This window comes from Dipodomys merriami, unplaced genomic scaffold, assembly GCF_024711535.1.
Source record: "Dipodomys merriami isolate MVZ:Mamm:240054 unplaced genomic scaffold, mDipMer1.0.p SCAF_13, whole genome shotgun sequence".
In the NCBI taxonomy this organism is placed as follows: Eukaryota; Metazoa; Chordata; class Mammalia; order Rodentia; family Heteromyidae; genus Dipodomys; species Dipodomys merriami.
In genome coordinates this window covers 39,462,372-39,483,945 of record NW_027202604.1, presented here as the reverse complement: position 1 = coordinate 39,483,945, position 21,574 = coordinate 39,462,372, and the positions used below count along the sequence as shown (strand labels likewise).

Here is a 21,574-nt window from a genome sequence, read left to right as displayed (position 1 = left end):
GTTTTTTTGTACTAAGTTATTGGAAGATACGGTTGCTATTTATTGAGATGAGAAAGTCTGAAAGAGGAATTTAAAGGGGATAACAGGAGCTCAGTTTGGGCCATAAGTTAGAGATGCTTATTGGACTAAGATGTTGAATAAGCATTTGGGTTCATGTCTGGAATTTAGGAGGGAAAGATCTTGATGTATATATTTGGATGTTTCAGATAAGTGGATTTTGTTGTTGTTTACTTGAATTTTTTGTTGTCTTATATTACATGTCCAGGGGGGACATGTATTTTGATCTGTCTCTAGACATTTATACTATTTTCCCTTCTATTGTGCCTCTTCTATCATACTCCACACCTCCTCCCCCAACAAAATATCATCCTCAACAGATTTCCTTGTTTCAGTTTCATACTTGGAAGTAATGAATTTTGACAGTATTCACCTTCCTTATCCTCCCCACCAGCACAGTTCCCTCCTACTAGTCTCTACCGACAAAGTCTTTTTCTCCTCTCCCATCCCCTATTGATCATTACCTTCTGTTGGATTTCTCTATGCTGCCCTCATATATACTTATAATTATTCAACTTTGTTTTTCATTCTCCCCTCCCCTTCAGAGCAGTCTGTTAGCTTCATTCATTGTCTATATTAAACATACCATTATATATATGGATATATATATGCATACATGCTTATGTACATGTCCTTAAATACGTGTGTCTTTTAGGTCTAGCTTCCACATATGAGTGAAAACAGGATTTTTTTTTGTTGTTGTTGGTCATGGGCCTGAACTCTGGGCCTGGGTGCTAGCCCTCAGCTCTTCAGCTCAAGGCTAGCACTCTACCACTTGAGCCACAGAGCCACTTCCAGCTTTTTCTGCTTATGAGGCACTGAGGAATTGAACCCAGGGCCTCCTGCATGCAAGGCAAGCACTCTACCACTAAGCCACCTTCCTAGCCCAAAACATTTTTTTTTTTGAGCTTGGTTTTGCTTGGTATGAAATCATCTAGCTGCATCCATTTTCTTGCAAATGACATGATACAGCTGTTAAAAAGGCTATTTTGTTGAACTTTTTTTTTTTCTTGTTGGTCATGAGACTTGAACTCTGGGCCTGGACCCTGTCCCTGAGCTCTTCAGCTCAAGGCGAGTGCTCTACCACTTGAGCCGTAGCGCCACTTCCAGTTTTCTGGTGGTTAATTGGTGATAGTCTCACACTTTCCTGCCCGGGCTGGCTTTGATATGATCTTCAGATCTCAGCCTCCTGAGTAGCTAGGATTATAGGCATGAGCCTCCCGTGCCTGGCTTATTGAACATTTATAGATAAACAGTCGTAGATTAAACTGTGGATATTCCTTAGTTGCTGTACTGTCAATAATCCCGGAATATTGTATGCATTTACAGATTTCACATTTTAATTGGACAGTGATAATTTAAATTGTCAATGAATGAGAGCAGAATAGGAGACACTATATCTATTGAAGAAAAAATTAAGAATTGATATTTCACCACATAATACATAGAAACCTAGCAATATAAAGTATATTTAAAGAGTTATTCTAAGCAAGAGATGGATATCCTACTGTGGGAATGGACTTTTTCACAGTAAGAGTTGTTCAACTATACAGTTGACTTAAGTTACATTAGAGATACCAGGTGTATGCTGGTGGTTATCTTGCCATTGTATTTTGTTTCTGTAGTTGGCCTACATGATTTCTCTTGTCCTTTCCAGCTCCTAAGATTTTTCTGATCTCTAGTGGCCTCTCAGTGTTAATATTGGTAATGATAAGAAACTAAGGAAAAATCTTGTTGACTTTAATTTATTAAGGAACTAAAAATGAGTGTTGCCTATCAGCAAGAAAGTTTAGTACTGAAAAAGGTAGCTCAGAGAGAGACATAGACTAGAATACTCTCATTGTATTTATATAATTCCCCCACCCGTAGGACATGGTTTCAGACATGTTATTTTCAGGGACACTGTATACTTTTGATATAGGGAATGAAAGTTGCCGTAACATAGAAGGTGGTGGAGACTATCTTAAAAGTAGGCTTACTTCCTAACTCTGCTACTTGATGTGTGGTGAGATAATTATGAGGCTTAATTTTTTTTTTGGGGGGGGGGTCCGGTCGTGGGGCCTGAACTCTGGGCCTGGGTGCTGTCCCTCAGCTCTTTAGCTCAAGGCTAGCGCTCTACCACTTGAGCCACAGTGCCACTTCCGGCTTTTTTCTTTTTGCTTATGTGGTGCTGAGGAATCGAACCTAGGGCCTCATGAATGCAAGGCAAGTGCTCTACCACTGAGCCACCTTCCCAGCCCGAGGCTTAATTTTTTATTCTGTTGTTCGGCACAATCCTCTGAGTTTTGTACACTGCACATAATTTATGCTAACCTTAATGCATAGCACATGTATTGCATAAGATTATCAATCTTGCCGGGCGCTGGTGGCTCATGCCTGTGATGTTAGCTACTCAGGAGACTGAGATCTGAGGATCACGGTTCAAAGCCAGCCCCGGCAGGAAAGTCTGTGAGACTTTTATCTCCAATAAACCATTCAGAAAACCAGAAGTGGTGCTGTGGTTCAAGCAGTAGAGTGCTTGCCCTGAGCTGAAGAGCTCAGGGACAGACACCAAGCCCAGAATTCAAGCCCCATGACTGACAAAAAAAAAAAAAAAAAGATTATCAATCTTTTTAAAAGCAGCAACTGTTCTCATGGCACTGATTACATTTTTGGGATTATTACTTATACATGTGCAATAAGGCAAGCTGTCTGCCAATAAATGCAAGTGTAACTTTAACTGCGAGCTTTATAACTATAGACTAGGAATGACTATTTATGTAATAGTTTGTTTATTTTTCTATATCCACACCATACTCAGCTTACCAGTTAATATAAACTGAGTATCTCAAGATTCTATTCAACTAGGCACTGGTGACTCACACCTATGATCCTAGCTACTCTGGAAGCTAAAATCTGAGGACTGTAGTTTGGAGCCAGCCCAGACAGACAAATCCACAAGACTCTTATCTCCAGTTAACCAGCAAAAACCCAGAAATAGAGGCATGAGTCAGTGGTAGAGCACCAGAGGTGAGCAAGGAATGTAAGAGGCTCTGAGTTCAAGCCTCAGTACTGGCATATGCACGCATGTGCGCACACAGACACACACACAGAGATAACATTTAATTCTTACACTGTAGGGGCTCAACCCCATAAGACTGCTCTCTCTTGAATAATTTTAACAAGTTCCTGGTCATCAACACATCTGTCCAACTTGGCTACAGCTTGAGGTTCCAGGACCCCCCTTCTGTTCATTGACTAGCTAGAAGGATTCACAGAACTCTAGAAAATACTTTGTTTACACTTTCTGGTTTATTGTAAAGGATACAACCCAGGAACAGGCAAATGGAAGCGAGAAGATGAGGCACATGGGGGATTGGTGCAGACATTCTGTTCCCCTTCCAGCCACCTCTGTATTCACTAGCCCACACTCCCTTCCTCTCCATTGCAGCAGGGCAGTGTGTCTCGGTGGCCATCCCCACTCTGCAGCTCTTGGAGGTCCACCCAGAGCTGCCTTACCTAGAATAAACACAGGTATAGTGCGCATAGACTTGCGATGAAAAGCAAAAAGATGGTCCTGTCACTGAGGAAGTGCCAATGGTTTTAGGAACTCTGAACCATAATTGGGGAAAGAAAACATATCCAATTTTTTTTTTTTTTTTTTTTTGGTCCGGTCGTGGGGCCTGAACTCTGGGCCTGGGCGCTGTCCCTCAGCTCTTCAGCTCAAGGCTAGCGCTCTACCACTTGAGCCACAGCGCCACTTCCGGCTTTTTTCTTTTTGCTTATGTGGTGCTGAGGAATCAAACCCAGAGCCTCAGGCATGCAAGGCAGGCGCTCTACCACTGAGCCACCTTCCCAGCCCCACAAATCCAAATTTCTTATCACATTATACCAGTATTAAAAAACTAGATCTTATTTTTAGGGTAGAAGCTAAGTGTCAGAACATCAGTATTGAATTTTTTTTTTTTTTTTTTTTGATGGTCGTGGGGCTTGAACTCTGGGCTTGGGCGCTGTCCCTCAGCTCTTCCGTTCAAGGTGAGGACTCTAACTGCTTGAGCCATAGCACCACTTCTGGTTTTCTAGTGGATTATTGGAGGTAAGAGTCTCAAGGACTTTCCTGCCCAGGCTGGCTTTGAACCATGATCCTCATATCTCAGCCTCCTGAGTAGCTAGGATTACAGGTGTGAGCCACCAGCGCCCGGCCAGTATTGAATTCTTTTAGGTCACTGATTTGTTTCTTTCTTTGGCCATGGTATTGGCCTTTAATTCTTGATAATGTACATAACGTTTGTTTTGAGATCTTTAGATGAGAGGTGTCATTGAAACAGCCTAATGTTATATTCCAAAGGAGTGGTTGTCAAATTCCTGTACTGTTTCCTTTTTCCTTAGATGTTTATCCACAAATGGCTGTACTCTATAATCTTGTGACAGAGCTAATTTTGCAGTGTGATGTGACAAATACTTTTTTCCCCCAACAGATACGAAGCTCATTTTTCTTGAACGATTGGGCCATGAAATGTGGGTAGAAATGCCTTTGGCTGGTCTGGACCTCTAGTAGTGAGCCTCAGCATGTGAATTGTAATAACCAGAGGAAGGGCAGACTTTGAAATTCTAAAGTCTTTATTGCTGGTGCATCTCCTCAATTAAATTTGCTCATTAAGAGGTATGGCATTATCCACATTCCCTTAGAATGTGATTCTTGACATTTGAACTCACTCTGCCCCCCCCCTTTTTTTTTTGCCCTATGGGGGTTGATTCAAGGCCTTGCTTGGCAGGTACTCAGCCACCAGACCCACACCCTCAGTACTTTTTGCTTTCTTTTTTCAGATAGGATCTCATGTTTTGCCTGGGCTGGGCCTGGACTGTGATCTTCCTACCTATGCTTTCTGCATAGGCCGGGATTACAAATGTGAACCATTATGCCCAGCTTATTTGTTGAGGTGGGGTCTTGCTAATTTTTTGCTTTTACTGGTATTGAACCATGATCTTCCTGATCTCTTGTCTTCCAAGTAGCTGGATTGCAGGCATGTGCCACCATGCCTGGAGATATTTTAAATTGTTTTTGAACAACAGGAAGTATATAAGAACAAGCATGGCTCTCTCTAATCTCTAGTACCTGACAGGGTTCTTGGCATATAACAGCAACTCATTATCTGGCTCTTTGAGGAGTTAGAAGTGTCTGTTCTAGCCTTTATTATGCTACCAGCTATCTGTATGACCTAACCAGAGTCTCATCTTTAAAATCACCAGAATCCTTTCTAACTGTTGCTCGGTGATTTAGTTCTTTGTTAGACTTACTTTTAAATCTAATTCCACTATGGCCTTGAAGTCAGCCTCTTGAAGATAGGTTGAACTTGGAAGTGTTGTGAAACAGCTCACCATTGTTGCTTCAGTTAGTTACATGTTTTTTTCTCTACTCTGAGACTATTAATTTAGATTTTCTGACACCAGCCTGGGCTGGGCAGGTATTTATCATAGAAGCAAATTTCTTAGCACCTACCTAAGAGGCATCTCCAAAGAGGTGAGTGGGAGTTTCACAGAATGACGGAACAGTTTTTGCACTCTTCTGTGCCTCTAAATGGTGGGATGTGTAGTACTGTTGAGGTCCAGGAAAAGATATTTTATTTTTAATTGTTTTAAAGTACCTTTGGAAACATCTGGCATGTTGAACAACCCTTTCAGATTTTTCATGCATTTCTCCCTTGTTCTCAGTATGTTATGCTTAGTTTATCTTGAAGATTGTCAGATCTCAGGGCCTAGGTGCTGTCCCTGAGCTTTTTCACTTAAGGCTAGCACTCTTCCACTTTGAGCCACAGCTCCACTTCCAGTTTCTGGTAGTTAATTGGAGATAAAGAGTCCTATGGACTTTCCTGCCTGGGTTGGCTTAGAACTGTGATCCTCAGGTCTCAGCCTTTTGAGTAGTTAGGACTACAGGTGTGAGCCACTGGCACCTGGCAATGATCAGATTTATAATCTGAAATAAGATCTTGATTTTTTTTTCACTTTGCAAAAGTAATTTTACCTTCCAGTTTTTTTTGTTTTTGTTTTTACTATCCAGTTTTGATAGTTTGACTTTATTTTAGTCTAAAATGAGATGACAGACATGGCCATTTCAAAGTTAAAGATTCATTCAAGACTGGGCATGGTGGTACATTCATATAATCCTATCTACTTGGGAAGGCAGAGGCAGGAGGAGTATGATTTGAAACCAGCATCAGCACATATAAAAAAGTACGACCCTATCTTAAAAGCAGTCTGGGTATGTGCGGAGAAGTTTAAGCGATGGGGCCTACCTGCAGGTAGTAAGTAGGTCATTGGGAATATGCTTTGGGGATTATAACTGTTTTTGGACTATTCTCTGCTCTCTGTTTTCTGTCTGCCAGGAGTTGAACTTCTTTGCCATATTCTCCTTACTGTTATGGACTGAAACCTCTGAAAATGAGAAAAATCAATTTTCACTTTGTTTTTAATACAAAAAGTTGGTACCAGACGGGTGGGGTTGTTACTGTGACTACCTCATAATGGGGTTCTTTAGCCTTTGGAACTGGTGTGTGGGAGGAATTTGGAAGAGTATGGAGAAACAGCTAGACTAAGCTCTGGATGCTGAAAGCAGGTGATTCTGCTCACAAGACCAGAATGATGATAGGAACGCAGACAGTACAAATTATGCTCATGACGTTTTTTGTGGAAATGAAGACCATTGGAAATTGGAGTAGCGGTAATTCATGTTAATATTCTGTCAAAGAATTTGTCTAAATTTTATGTCCTTTGACTTGAAGTGAGGCTGAATTTGCAAGTAAACAACTGATTAATTTGGCAGAGGAAACTTCAAGAAAGTATATCATTCAGACTATGGTGTGGTTATTGCTGGTTGCTTTTAGACTGGTTTGAAATGAGAATAAGAAGCAAGGGCTGGGGCTGGGATGTAGCTCAGTGGCAAAGCGCTTGCCTAGCAAGTGCAACGTCCTGGGTTCGATCCCCAGTACCAAAAAAGAAAAGACAAAAAAAATAGTTAAAAAAAAAAAAAAAAAAGAAGCAAGGGCTGGGAAGGTGGCTCAGTGGTAGGGAGCTTGCCTTGCATACATGAGGCCCTGGGTTTGATTCATCAGCACCACATAAGTAAAAAGAAAAAAGCCAGAAGTGGTGCTGTGGCTAGCCTTGAGCTGAAGAGCTGAGGGACAGCGCCCAGGCCCAGAGTTCAGGCCCCACGACCAGACCAAAAAAAAAAAAAAAAAAAAAAGGAGCAAAAGCAGAGTAGAAGGATTTGAAAAATTACACTGTGTCTTGGGTAGGTCTACATCACATCTTCATATTTTAGAATAGTAAACGGGCCACCCAGAGCTTTGTTTAATGATTAGACATAATCACTTGTATTTTCCCTGCTCAGAGAACATAAAACCTGTGAAAAGACTGCCATTTTTGAGCTGCACTGCAAAGCAAGAGCCACTTTTCTCTTTCTTTCTTTTCTTCTTTCTTTCTTTCCTTTTCTTCTCTTTCTCTTTCTCTCTTTCTCTCTCTCTCTCTTGTTCCTTCCTTCCTTCCTTCTTTCCTTCCTTCCTTTCTTTCTTTTTGTTGTGGGGCCTAAACTCTGGGCCTGGGCGCTGTCCCTCAGCTCTTCAGCTGTAGACTAGCGCTCTACCACTTGAGCCACAGCACCAATTCCAGGTTTTTCTGCTTATGTGGTGCTGAGGAATTGAACCCAGGGTCTCATGCATGCAAGGCAAGCGCTCTACCACTGAGCCACCTTCCCAGCCCAAGAACCACTCTTCTTTACCCTCTTTTCTATTGCTTATTTTATCCTGCTATACTAAAATCTTTGCTAAAACTTTTGCCTTGTGAAACTCCCTTTGTTGTGTGAGAAATTTTTTTCATTGTGGATCTTGCTTTGCAAAAGTAATTTTTTCTTCCAGTGTTTTGATAGTTTGACCTTATTTTATCTAAAATGAGATGACAGACTTGGCCATCATTCAGAACTGGTGCATGCACATTATTAAGCCTGTGGTGATTTTGTTTGAAAAGGAGGCTGTGAGAACCTCCCCATCCCTCTGATACTCGGAAGTATGTGATGCCTGCTAGGCAAGTGCTCTACCACTTGAGTTATGTCCTCAGTCCTTTTTTTACACCTTAGTTACCTTTTGAATAGGGACTTGTGTTTTTGTTTGGCTGGACTCAAGCTGTGATCCTTCCACTTACAGCTACCCATGTAGTTGGGATTATTGTTGTGTGTACCACCATGCCAGTTTGTAAAATGGGATAATTTCTTTTTGCCTAGCCTGGCTTTAAGTTGCAATACTTAAAATCTGTGCCTTCTGAGTAGCTGGGATAATAGGCATGGTCAAGGCATATTTAGCTGAATCAGAAATTTAATAGGAAATTTTATGATTGTTCTTTTTCAGATTCTTGCTGTATTTATTTGCATTATTTTTTAATCAATTTGTTAATATACTATGACTTCTGACATTTTGCAATATAACAGAGCAGTGGAAAAATCATATAGAATGTATTTAAGCATGTATAACATCTTCATAAGATAGCCAGTAACTTATGGCAAAAAGTCATTAAAACTATTAGAAGAAATCTTAAATTTAACCTGTCTGAAAATATATATATTTTTTTCTTCTTGGTTGTGGGTCTTGAACTCTCTGGGCCTGGGCGCCGTCCCTGAGCTCTTCAGCTCAAGGCAAGTGCTCTACCGCTTGAGCCACAGAGCTAATTCCAGTTTTCTGGTGGTTAAATGGAGGTAAGAATCTCATGGACTTTAGTGCAGGGACTGGGTTTGAACCATGCTCTTCAGATCTCAGCCTCCTGAGTAGCTAGGTTTACAGGTGTGAGCCACTGGCACCCAGTAGCACTTTCTTTTTATGAGAAAAGGTAAATGTAGAAAGAAGATTACATTAGAAATGAACCTAACTAAGGTCCTGTAATTCTTTTACTGATTCTCATTTTTCCCATTTCTTTTTTTTTTGGGGGGGGGGGTCAGGTCGTGGGGCCTGAACTCAGGGCCTGGGCGCTATCCCTCAGCTCAAGGCTAGCGCTCTACCACTTGAGCCGCAGCACCACTTCTGGCTTTTTTTTTTTTTTTCTGCTTATGTGGTGCTGAGGAATCGAACCCAGGGCCTATGCATGCAAGGCAAGTGCTCTACTACTGAGCCACCTTCCCAGCTTCTCATTTTTCCCATTTCTTAAAGCTGTTCAGTAGTTTGCTGAGATGCTGTAAAACTTGTCCCCTCTTGGAGAATGAGGTGACAGACATGGCCATTTCAAAATTAAAGATTCATTCAAGACTGGGCATAGTGGTGCATTCATATAATCCTATCTACTTGGCAAGACAGAGGCAGGAGGAGTATGATTTGAAACCAGCCTCAGCATATACAAAAAAAGTGTGGTAGAGTAGCTGAGGTTAATGCCTGTTTTCCCACTTGCTGCTGTGTGACTTCAGTCTATCCTCATCTGATATAAAGAGATCTCTAAGACTGTGTACTTTTCATATTAGCTTTTCAGCTATTGATTCATTTTTTTCATGTCATTGTAGGTTTTTTCTGCTTCCTATAAATTATTTGTTTATAATTAGGATTAGTTGGTGGTTTCTTTTTCAGTTACTAGATTGAATAGGAAACTGTGCGAATGGAAGAACTTTCCACACTGAAGTTAAGATAGATGTGTCCTGGATAATGAGATTGGAATGGGGATGGGGGTGGTGGTGGTGGTGGCATTCCAGCTGAGGCTCAGGATACTGCTGACACTGCCTCCACAGGTGCCTGCAGTTCCTTAATAAACTCTTAAAAAAACCAGATACTTAAGTTTTCCTTAGTGTGTGCCCCAACCTATTAGAGTAGGATACTTTAGTCTAGGAGGTAGGTACTAAGAAGTAAATGGAGGTTAGCAATTTACTCCTGTGCTGCTGTTGCTGCAAGACTTTCAAACTTTTTCTGTAGGGTAAAGCTCGGGCTTTTAGGGTTATATTTCTCACATTGCATTCTTTTTTTTATTTTTTTTATTTTTTATTGTAAAGATACTATACAGAGGGTTACAGTTACATGAGTAAGGTAATGAGTACACTTCCTATTGAGCATTGTTACCCCCTCCATTGTTTTCCCCCTACCATCCCTTTCTTCCCTCCCTTCCCCGAGGTTCTTTTTTTTTTTTATTGTGATTAAGTGATTACATAATTTCCCGAATTTAACAGTATTGTGGAATAATGATGCTCATTTAAAGTCACAAGTTCATTCTAACTTTCCTGGAGCAAATTGTCTATCACAGTCTATAACATATAACGGTGTACACATATACACCATACATGTGATCAGCAGTATGGGAATATTTAGTAGTGGTTCAACCAGATGAGTAGGAGTTCTTTGTTTCTTGAGTCCTGTTAGTTTTATCGTATCACCTAACATTTTGGATTTAGCATCCACTTATCAGGGAGACCATGTACCGTTTGTCTCTTTGCTCTTGGCTTACCTCGCTCAACATGATTCCTTCTAGCTCCATCCATTTCCCTGCAAATGCCATTATTTTGTCATTTCTAATGGCTGCATAATATTCCATTGTGTATAGATACTACAGTTTTTGGATCCATTCATCTGTGGTGGGACATCTGGGTTGTTTCCATATCCTAGCTATTCACATTGCATTCTTAACATTTTGCAGAAATCATCTTCAGGAAAAAATTGTTAGGCTTTTAAAAATATTTGGTATTCTAGAAGATAGATTTGGGTATAAGTATAGTTCCAAGAATAATATTTTGGTCCAACTCTGTTTTAGAAAAAATTGAAAAAAAAAACCAAAAGAAAAAATTGAAATAGTGGCTAAGTGTTGGATAGGTACATTAGTGGTATTTCATAATTCGTCTTTTCAATTCTAAGAGGTTTGCTTTCATGCATTTTAATGTTTTTGAATGTATATGCATTTAAAATGGCAGCATTTCTTTTCAAGAGACTATTAAAGATTTGCCTCAATATGTGAAATCTAAAACAAATTACAAAGCCAGATGCCAGTGGTCACTGCCAATAGTCTTAGCTGCTCAGGACATTGAGACCTGGAGGACTGCCCTTCAGGGCCAACCTTGGCAGAAAAGTCTGCAAGAGAGACTCCATTTCCACTTTACCAGCGAGCTGTCTAAAGTAAAGTGTCATGCATGGAGGCATACATGGTTCAAGTGGTAGAGTGCCAGCCACCAGTGAGCGACAGAGCTGTCAGAGAACGTGAGGCTCACGAGGCCTGGAGTACCTTCACAGCAACAGTGAGTGGGGGGGCGGGGACGGGGAGAAAGGAGGTTATTTGCTCTGGCAGTCTTGTTGACCTTATTTGAAGAGAATGAGGTGTGGCTCAAGTGATAGAGTGCCGGCTTTGAGCAAAAAAGCCCAGCAAGGACACAGGGCCTGAGTTCAAGCCCCAGACATGGCACACACACAAAAATGAGATAGGTGTGTGAGAACACTTTCCTCCTGCTGGGCGCCAGTGGTTCATGCCTGTAATCCCAGCTACTCAAGAGGCAGTGGTCTGAGGATCCTAATTTGAAGCCAGCCTGGACAGACAAATTCTGAAGAGATTATCAAATCCCATTACCAGCAAAGAGCTGGAAGTGAAAATGTGGCTTGAGGGATAGAGTGCCAGCTTTGAGCAAAAAAACCAAATGAGACTGTGAGGCTCTGAGCTCAAGCCCCAGTACACACCCACACCCCCCCCACACGCACGCACGCACGCACGCAAGCATGCGCACACACACACTATATTTAATCCTAACACATTTGTCATTTTAGAATCTGAAGAGCCAGATTATTTCTCTAAAAATGTTTGAGTAAAATTGTTAGTTTACATACTGTAGCTTCCATTTATAATAGGACCTTAACATTTTCATTCATTTGTCTTTTTGTCATTAATTATAATAACTACTGTTTTTGTAACTTGGAATTGTATAATACCATTGCCAACAATTTGCTCACCAAAATAGACAGTTCCCAGGGGCAGTTATGTCCAACAGTTTTCCAAGTAATACTTACATTCCTCATTCCCAAGATCACTACTCAGAAGCATATAAATAAACCAATGTACACACAGCCAGAACCATCTAAACATGTTTTGCCTACAATCACAGACAGGATAGAATAGGAAAAAGAAAAAGGAACAATAGTCCTATTTCCTTTCTCTGTCTCTGAACCTTGAAGATCCAGGTTGTGGTTAGAGGAGTTCCTCTGTGTTATTTTAGCCTTTTTAAAATTTGTGAAACTTGAGGGTTCAGTAGTTTTGTAAATGATCACTTTGTATTTGAAACATTTTCCTGTCTTAGCCCTAGTATGTTTAGATTTGCATTTGTCATCATTCCTTTTTAAGTGTCTTGTTCTGTTGATACTGTTTTTCTTTTTTATTTAGTTGAGTATTGAAATTGTTTTTCCTCTGTATTACTGTAGTTGCTTTTCCCCCAGGAGAATGTAAATTACCAGTCACTCGAGCCAATTCCAGAATAAATAAACTAATTTATGTATGGATTTAGTTTTCTTGATATTCCTCCCCACCCCCCTACTCCGTCGTCTCCCTGTCCCTGTCCCTTGCCCTGCTGCCCTAGCCCTGCCCCTCCCCCCTCCAGTTCCCCCTCCCTTCACTCTCCTCTCATCTTAGTGCACTTAATTGCCTGACACAATCAAGTACTTAATAACTAATTATCTCAACGTTTGAATCACTCCTTCAGCTTTCCAGCCTTGATTATTTCTTTTACTCAAAAATGTATACCAGCAGGGTAATGTGGTCTCCTTACTGGCGCTCAGACATATTTTTTTGTATTCTGACAGAAAGTCTTGGCCCATCTTTCTGTTTACTATTTTTTTCTTTAGCACTTAGCTCCAGCTTCTCCTATAGTCAGGCTTTTCTTCAAACTCAGTCCTGACTGATCATCATGAATTCTGGTGACTGTTGTAATCTTAGCACTTAATTATGTTCTTGTGCACTGCCTTATTTTTCAAGTGTGTAAACCTTGTTTTGTGTCTTATATTGTGAGTTCCTGGAGGGGATAGGATTGCATTTGGTCTATACAATGCTGTGTACATAACAGATATTCCTAAAATACCTGTCTAATTAGATTGTTTCTTTGGTAATGGCTTATAAGAGCTAGTTTTCCAAGAAAATTTCAATTTTGAGCAGGGCGCCGGTGGCTCACGCCTGTAATCCTAGCTACTCAGGAGGCTAAGATCTGAAGATCATGGTTCAAAGCCAGCCTGGGCAGGAAACTCTGTGAAACTCTTATCTCCAATAAAAACCACCAGAACACCAGAAGTGGCACTATAGCTCAAGTGGTAGAGCGCTAGCCTTGAGCTGCAGAGCCCAGGGACAGCCCTCAGGCCCAGAGTTCAAGCCCCATGACTGACAAAAAAAAAAAAAAAAGAAAATTTCAATTTTGCTACATTTTGGATTCTCAATCATAGCTGATAGTATTTTAGAATTGCCTTTGAATTAAAAATTGCAGATACATTAGAAGAATTTGAAAAATATTTATGAGGTTGTAGTGTTTTCATATACTTGTTTTTATTGTTATTATAATGGTAATGTACAGAGGGGTTACGGTTACATAAGTCAGGTAAAGAGTACTTTTCTTTTTGGACAGTGTTACCCCTTCTCTGGCTTTCTCCCAGTTTTTCCCTCCCATGCCCCCTCCACAAGTTATATAGTTCATTTTCAACATAATGTCCAGTGAGTACCACTGCTGCATTTGTTTGCCCTTTGTCCATCCATTTCTGTGCCACCCCATCTACTCCCAAAGACATATAAATGAACAAACAAAACAAAAAGACAAGAAAAGAAAACAGCAGTTTTATATTTCATGTTACTTTACGACTAGGGTTAGTGGAATATCTGGCTGGTCCTTATTCAATATGATAGTAATATACTGAATATTGTCATGGTTGTCATAGTACAACTAATGATATTGTGACTTTCTCTTAAAGTGCTGTTTAATATTTTTTCAAATGTATTCTCTACCCCCTCCCTCCTTCCTTTTTTATCTATTTGTTTGTTTGTTTATTTATTTATTTATTTGTGGTACTGGGGACTTGAACTCAGTGCCTTGACTTTGTTAAGGCTGTCTCAGTGCCTCTGAGCTGTACCTCTAGCTCTCATAATCTTCTTCCTTGATTATAATTTTTCTTGAATACATTTTTGATAAATTAATACTAAAAGTAGTAGCAATATTGCCTTACTCCTGTCTACTAGTGGAAGATATGGATTTTTAATATTTTGTTCTATATGCTTGCAGTTTTTTTCTGTATATCTGTAGAATAATTCCCTCTTTAAGTTTCTCACTTTATAATTCTTAATGCTTGCTTTTCAGTTTTTCCTGAAAGGATTCCTGTGCACCCTAGAAGTGTTTGAGGAAGAACAATGAAGGCAAGTATCCAACTCTTTGTAATCAGTGAAATTAACTTGGCTCATGTCCAAATCAAATAGCTTTGGTCATCACATCTGTCAACAAACCATAACATAGTAAAAGCCTTAAAGGAATAAAATGGCAAAGATGATTTGTAAGTAATTTGTGACTATTTTGTAGGACACCCTCATGGACACTTGTCAGATTAAAAAAATTTTTTTTTTCACTTATTTCTGGTAGTAATTCAGAACAGCTTGTTTCCGGTAGCCTTATGGTGTATTAGGTGTGTCTATTCCAGTGTAGGGCTTAAACTCAGGGCCTCATACTCATGCTTAGTTTTTCACTCAAGGCTTGTACTCTACTATTTGAGCAGTCACACCTCCACTATACTTTTTGCTGGTGGGTTAATTGAAGATGAGAGTTTCTCAGCATTGTCCAGCAGGCTAGCTTCAAACCACAATACTCAGGTCCTAACCTTCTGAGTAGCTAGGATTACAGGTATGAGCCCCTGGCACCTAGCCATTTATAAATTTTTATATGTAATTGATGTATAAATATAAATGAGTAATAGAAAGTATGCAAGACTAGAGGAGATTTTTTAAATGTTTTGTTGTATGTACCTTAACATTTTATTGTGTATACGGTGGCTTCTTACCCTCCCTTAATTATACATGTTTTTTTATTTGTTAGCATCCCAAAGACACAGCCAAGAAGGAAATCCTTAACACTTTATAGATTAACCATTGTCTTGACCTGTAGTGCAGTTTTCTGAGGCTCCTTATGGGCAAAAGTGTTCCTCACAGTGTACGCATTTAATTACCCTCATAAGTCTGTATGGCAGACTAATAGTTACTGGGTTATTTCTAATCTCCTCAGAGGAAAAAGGGCTGTGTAACAAGATAACCCATTAACAATGTATAACAGCTAATCTCAGCCTTCGGAGTGGCTAGGATTACAGTCATGAGCCACTGGCACCCAGCCATTTCAAATTTTCTAGTATAAATGATGTATAAATATCTCAGTTACTTATCATTAAGATGTACCATCGTAAACATTTTTAAAGTAGGAAGCAAACAGATAGTAAATTGATTATAACAGTTCCCAAAGAAAGGTATGCTGAGAAGGGAATTCCTAATACTTTTTCTTATTACTCAAGTAGGTCTTTAGTTTCTTATCTACATCAACACTATTCTTTTATTCATGGTATGTTTTAATTTTTTGGGATAAGTTTACTTCATACATTTTAGTTGCAGCAGTAACAAGTTAGTTATTCTGTTTAGCTAATATATACAATTTTATATAATTTAGAAAATATAATTTGGCAATATCTAATTTAGCAAATGAAGAACATGGAAACTACCTTTCACTGTCAGCCTGTTGGTTTTACATCCTTCCATCTTCTCACTGTAAGTAGTAGTCCAGCGCAATAAGACATCAGCTGTTGTATATTGTTACTGTATTATCTTGTTACATGAGGAGATTAGAAATAACACAGTAAGCCGGGCGCTGGTGGCTCACGCCTGTAATCCTAGCTACTCAGGAGGCTGAGATCTGAGGATCGCGGTTCAAAGCCAGCCCGGGCAGGAGAGACGAGGCCGTGAGACTCCTATCTCAAATAAACCACCAGAAAACCGGAAGTGGCGCTGTAGCTCAAGTGGTAGAGCGCTCGCCTTGAGCTGAAGAGCTGAAGGACAGCGCCCAGGCCCAGAGTTCAAGCCCCACGACCGACCAAAAAAAAAAGAAATAACACAGTAACTACTAGTCTGCCATACAGACTCATGAGGAAGGATGAGAGTAATTAAATGCATTCACTGTAGGCAAAAACTTTTGCCCATAAAGAACCTCAGAAACTGCACCTAGAGGTCAAGACAGTGGTTAATCTATTAAGAGTTAAAGATTTCTTTCTTTGCTGTGTCTTTGAGATGGTAACAGACAAAAATACAGGTATGAGGAAATGGTGCTGTGGCTCAAGTGGTAGAGCACTAGCCTTGAGCTGAAGGGCTGAGGGACAGCGCCCAGGCCCAGAGTTCAAGCCCGATGACTGGGGGGGTGGTGGTGGTGGTGGAATACATGGAAGGCCAAGAAACCACAGTGGGATGACAAGGTTTCAAAGGGACCACAAAGAGTGTCAGTGAGTCAGTGAAGTGTTTCATTTGCCTCATTGAGAACAAAAGATTTTTTTGGAGTTGAGAAAGTTGGAAGGTACTGGTAAGAAATAAACATCTGTAATCCTATCATTGATAATGCTTTGAGTCCTGAAGAGTTAGGAGATGAGGAAAGAGACAAGGAAGAATAGGGACAGTGGGAAACCACAATGACAGTGTCATGTAGAATGGGAAGACGAATCGTTGTAAAGAGAACTGCTGGGTTTTCATTCCTCTTCCTCGGAAGTCTGGTAGTACCCTTGCATTTACAATGACATTTTATATCCAGCCCTTTGCTTCTAAATAGCCACCTGGTGACAGTAGTCCTGGTGTAGTGTAGGACAGTTTCAAGTCTTTTAACAAAAAATTGATGAAAAAGAAGGAAATAAACCTTCTATATTGTGCTTTCTCTTTCTAGAAACATCTATTATACAGTTTTGTTTGATACATTTATTTGAGTTCGTAAACTCAAAAGGACCACTTCTGTAAGCTGGGCATTGGTGGCTCACACTTGTAACCTTAGCTGCTCGGGAGGCTGAGATCTGAGGATCATAGTTTGAAGCTAAACTGGGAAGGAAAGTCTTATCTCCAACTAACTGCCAAAAAGCTGGAAGTAGAGCTGTGACTCAAGTGGTAGATCTCTAGCCTTGAGCAATAAAGCTCAAGGACAGTGCCTAGGCCCCAAGTTCAAGCTCCAGAACCACAACAGAACAAAAAAAAAAAAAAAAAAAAAAGGAAGGAAATAAGGAAGAGAGGAAGGGAACCACTTTCTGGGAAGACATTTTTATTGAGGAAAAATTTTATCTTCTATCATCTTTCTCCCCATGCCCATTTTAATTTCTTGGCATGTATCTCACTAACCAACTAATCACAGCAGTTGTGCTGCTTTCACCTGTATCTTTCAGCTAAATTCCTGCACTTAATGCTGTCATATAATTGCAGTTTGACTTTTTATTTTCCTCCTCTTCATCATACATAGTTACTAAGCTACTTCACTGCAGTTGAGTTTGTATACCTATACGGGAAGCTTATGTGATGGATGATTCTCTTGGGAAAGGGATTTCTTTAGGTTTTTTGTTTGTTTGTTTTGTTTTGGGGATGTTTCATTTTACCTTATTTTCTTGAGGTAGGGTCCTTCTATGTAGCCTCAGCAAGCCTCCTGCCTTATCCTCCCTAGTGCTAGTCTCCTTTTTGATGGCTGGTACTGAGCAAAGATCTAGGTATTAGCTGGACCCTAGGGTCTCACACCTGCAATTCTAGCTTCTAAAGAGGCTGAGGTCTGAGAAATGCAATTTGAAGCCAGCTAGGGCAGAAGAGACTGTGAAACTTTTTCTTCAAATAAGTACCAAAAAGCTGGAAATAGAGCTGTGGCTTAAGTGATAGAACACTAGCCTTGAGTTAAAAGAGCTGAAGGATTGTACCTAGGCCCTGGGTTCAATGCCCAGTACTTTGTGTGCCCACACATGCACACATGCACACTTACACATACACACAAACACACACAGAGATATTTCTAGGCTCTGTGAAGTCTTGTTCTGTCTGTACCATTGATTCAAATGATATCAGAAAGGTGGTTTGTGTTTCAGCAAAACAGCAAGCTTGTCACTTTTTATTGCCAGTGAGCTTGTTAAATCTGAATGGTAATAAGAAATTACCATTTTTCACTAACATCTATATAGGTTGGGATGTCTGCTTCTCACTGTTCTTTGAATTTACTGAGTTTCAGCATACTGAATTTCATTCTGAGTTAATGAGTGAAACTTAGTTTTCATTCATAGCTGTGCTTATGAATGAAGTGGAATTAAATGCTAAACTAAGCATATTAGATGGTCTGTACTCCAGATTTTCTAAGCAGTGGTGTTCTGTTAACTACTATTATGGTGTTCATCCCCAAACTGGCTGTCTAGTATCCAGTTCTTCATATGTATGAATAAACGTGTAGGAATTTTTTTTCCTAAATGTTATTTTCATTTCCCTTGTATTTATTTGGCTTGGGCTTTTTATTCTAGAAAATATAACCCACTATCTGGAAAACTATCTTTTAATCTTCTGATTAAAGATCGCTAAATGATAGTGTTTATTTGTTTGGCTACTAGCATGTTTTTCTTTGTTTTAACACTGTACATTTTGCATTTTCTGCATGGATTTATGATATAAGGTTCTTTCTTTTCTTTTTTTTTTTTAATATTAGATAGGCATGAAGCCACCGTCTTACAGCTGCATGCATGTCACTGTTGAAGCAAATGCCTACCTAATTTGACAGTCTTGGTGTGCTTAAAGTTTTTTTGAGTTTGCGAATAAGCATATTAAGTCTACTGATGGAGCCTTCAGGCAGTGAACAGTTATATGAGGACCCTGATCCTGGAGGCAGATCCCAAGATGCAGAGGCCAGAAAGCAAACAGAATCAGAACAAAAGTTATCTAAAATGACCCACAATGCTTTGGAGAACATTAATGTGATTGGCCAAGGCTTGAAGCATCTCTTCCAACACCAGCGCAGGAGGTCATCAGTGTCGCCACATGATGTGCAGCAAATTCAGACAGATCCAGAACCTGAAATAGATCTGGAAAGCCAGAACTCATGTGCTGAGATTGATGGTGTCCCCACCCACCCCACAGCTCTGAATCGTGTTCTACAGCAGATCCGAGTGCCCCCCAAGATGAAGAGAGGGACAAGCTTGCATAGTAGGCGGGGTAAGCCAGAAGCCCCAAAGGGAAGTCCCCAGATCAACAGGAAATCTGGCCAGGAGATGGCAGCTGTTGTACAGACAGGCCGACCCAGGTCTTCATCGACAACTGATGCTCCCACCAGCTCAGCTATGATGGAAATAGCTTGTGCTGCTGCTGCTGCTGCTGCATGTCTACCAGGAGAGGAGGCAACTACAGAACGGGTAAGTCTGTCAAATTGTATTTATCTGTTAACTTATTGTTCTTATGTATGTATGTGTGTATGTACACACAAACAGGCTTAAGACAAATGTTCAGTTAATTTTCCAGTAGATCCACTGTTTTTGAAAGCCATTTGCTTCTGCTTTATAGTCATCCGCCACAAAATTAGTCTATTTTTTTAAAGTAGATCATTGGCTTTTTGGTTAGATTTTATAAACTTAATATTTTACTTTTTGCTGTGTGTGTGTGTGTTACTAAGGAGTCAAACCCAGGATTTTATGCGTGCAAGGCAAGCAACTTTACCCACTGAGCCATATCCTCAGTTTAGCTAGACTTAAAAAAAAAATCCAGATTTATTATGTCTTTGTATGTGTACAAAAATAATGGCTTGGAAGCCAGCCACCAGTGGCTCATGCCTTTAATCCCAGCTACTCAGGAGGCTGAGATCTGAGGATCAGGGTTCAAAGCCAGCCTGGGCAAGAAAGTCTGTGAGTTTCTTATCTCCAGTGAACCATCAGAAAACCAAAAGTGGCACTGTGTCTCAAGTGGTAGAGCTGAAGAGCTGAGAGAAGCGCCCAGGCCCAGCGTTCAAGCCCCATAACCGACCAAAAAAAAAAAGGCTTTGATGATGGAGATGGGAATTGGTTACAACAACCATGACATGTTCAAACAGAGAGTTTCTATTATTTTTTCCTTTGTAGGCTTATTGATAAGTATTTTCCCCTCAGGGTAATCTAATTAGCATATCTAAACTGCTATAGCACAGTGTTTTCTACATGGTTACTTAATACATGTAGGTGGTATAAACTTGGTTACTGTGTGTCAGTTGAAAGATAATATTGGAATTGCCAAAGGTAAATTGATAAAGTCAAAAGTATTTCTCAAAAGTGTTTTGTGTTATGAAAATTTTAAAACCCAGATATTTTGAAAGAATAAATGCTTCATGTAGAAAACTTTGAAAATGTAGAAAAGCAAAGGAAGAAGAGTTAAATAACTTTTGACTATTTGATGTGTTTTCTTAATATACTTACATACTAAAATTTTTATCAAAATTAAAATATTTAGCTTTATTAAAATTGATATGTTAAAACCATATTCTTTGTAAATCATAATTGTATTTTTCAATTAAAACTATCATGAGCTTTTTTCCATATTCATATTTATTAATTTTACTAATGGTAGAATGTGACATTTATTATACTATATTAGTCATTTTGATATATTGAGTCAGAAAAGATGAAACTATTTATATTTCCAATGTATTTTTCTATACTTCTTTAATGTACAGTATTTTCTACATGGGTACTTAATACATGTAGGTGGTATAAACTTGGTTAGCTACTATTTATTGTTTGCTTATTGTGTGGCAGTTGATACGTTTATTTTTTTATTTTTTTATTTTTATTTTTAATTTTTTTTGGTCCAGTCGTGGGGCCTGAACTCTGGGCCTGGGCGCTGTCCCTCAGCTCTTCAGCTCAAGCCTAGCGCTCTACCACTTGAGCCACAGCGCCACTTCCGGCTTTTTTCTTTTTGCTTATGTGGTGCTGAGGAATCGAACCCAGGGCCTCATGCACGCAAGGCAAGCGCTCTACCACTGAGCCACCTTCCCAGCCCCAGTTGATATGTTTAAACCCACAATTTTCTCTTTAATTGCAAATAGCCTTATATTTTGACAGATTATATTTTCTTATTTTTGTGGGTAAGACTGAAACATAAGAAATTAAGTATGTCTAACATTTTATTACTAGCTTCTTTTATAATGAACATTTCAGACCTTAAGTATGAGTTACTAATTTATTAGATGTATTTTAATAACGATTGCATACTAGATACCATCTGACCTTAACGGTTGATTTTACTGATGGTACCATATTGTCTCTCCATTATTTAGTATTGGACATAGTTAAGTAAGTACTTAGGAGATAACTAAAAAGGTGTAGGAATGCCATCTGTTCTTTTTTCTTTCACTTGGTGAGGGAACAGAAGACACTATATGAAAGGAAATTTAATCATTACCTGACTCATGTAATCCCTCTGGACATCACCTTTATAATAACAATAAAGTAAACTTAAAAAGATGTTCACTTGGGCTGAGATGCCTGCCTACCAAGTGCAATCTCCTGGTTTGGGTCCCCAGTACCAAAAAGAA

The 21,574-nt window shown here is 39.6% G+C and overlaps 1 protein-coding gene across 6 annotated transcripts in view; it reads left to right on the top strand.

Annotated features, from left to right (window-relative positions):
- The window catches only part of LOC138824833 (transmembrane and coiled-coil domains protein 1), a 139,240-nt gene that overhangs the window by 16,644 nt on the left and 101,022 nt on the right, over window positions 1–21,574 (top strand). For 3 of the 6 annotated variants that reach the window (XM_070019182.1, XM_070019184.1, XM_070019183.1), the window contains exons 2-3: window positions 14,357–14,412; window positions 18,728–19,427. In XM_070019182.1, the coding sequence (XP_069875283.1) occupies window positions 18,855–19,427 (573 nt within the window). In that variant the 5' untranslated portion in view covers window positions 14,357–14,412; window positions 18,728–18,854. Of the gene's footprint in view, window positions 1–6,599; window positions 6,755–14,356; window positions 14,413–15,743; window positions 15,799–18,727; window positions 19,428–21,574 lie in introns of those variants that run through there. The other 3 variants (XM_070019185.1, XM_070019186.1, XM_070019187.1) reach the window with 3 other exon arrangements.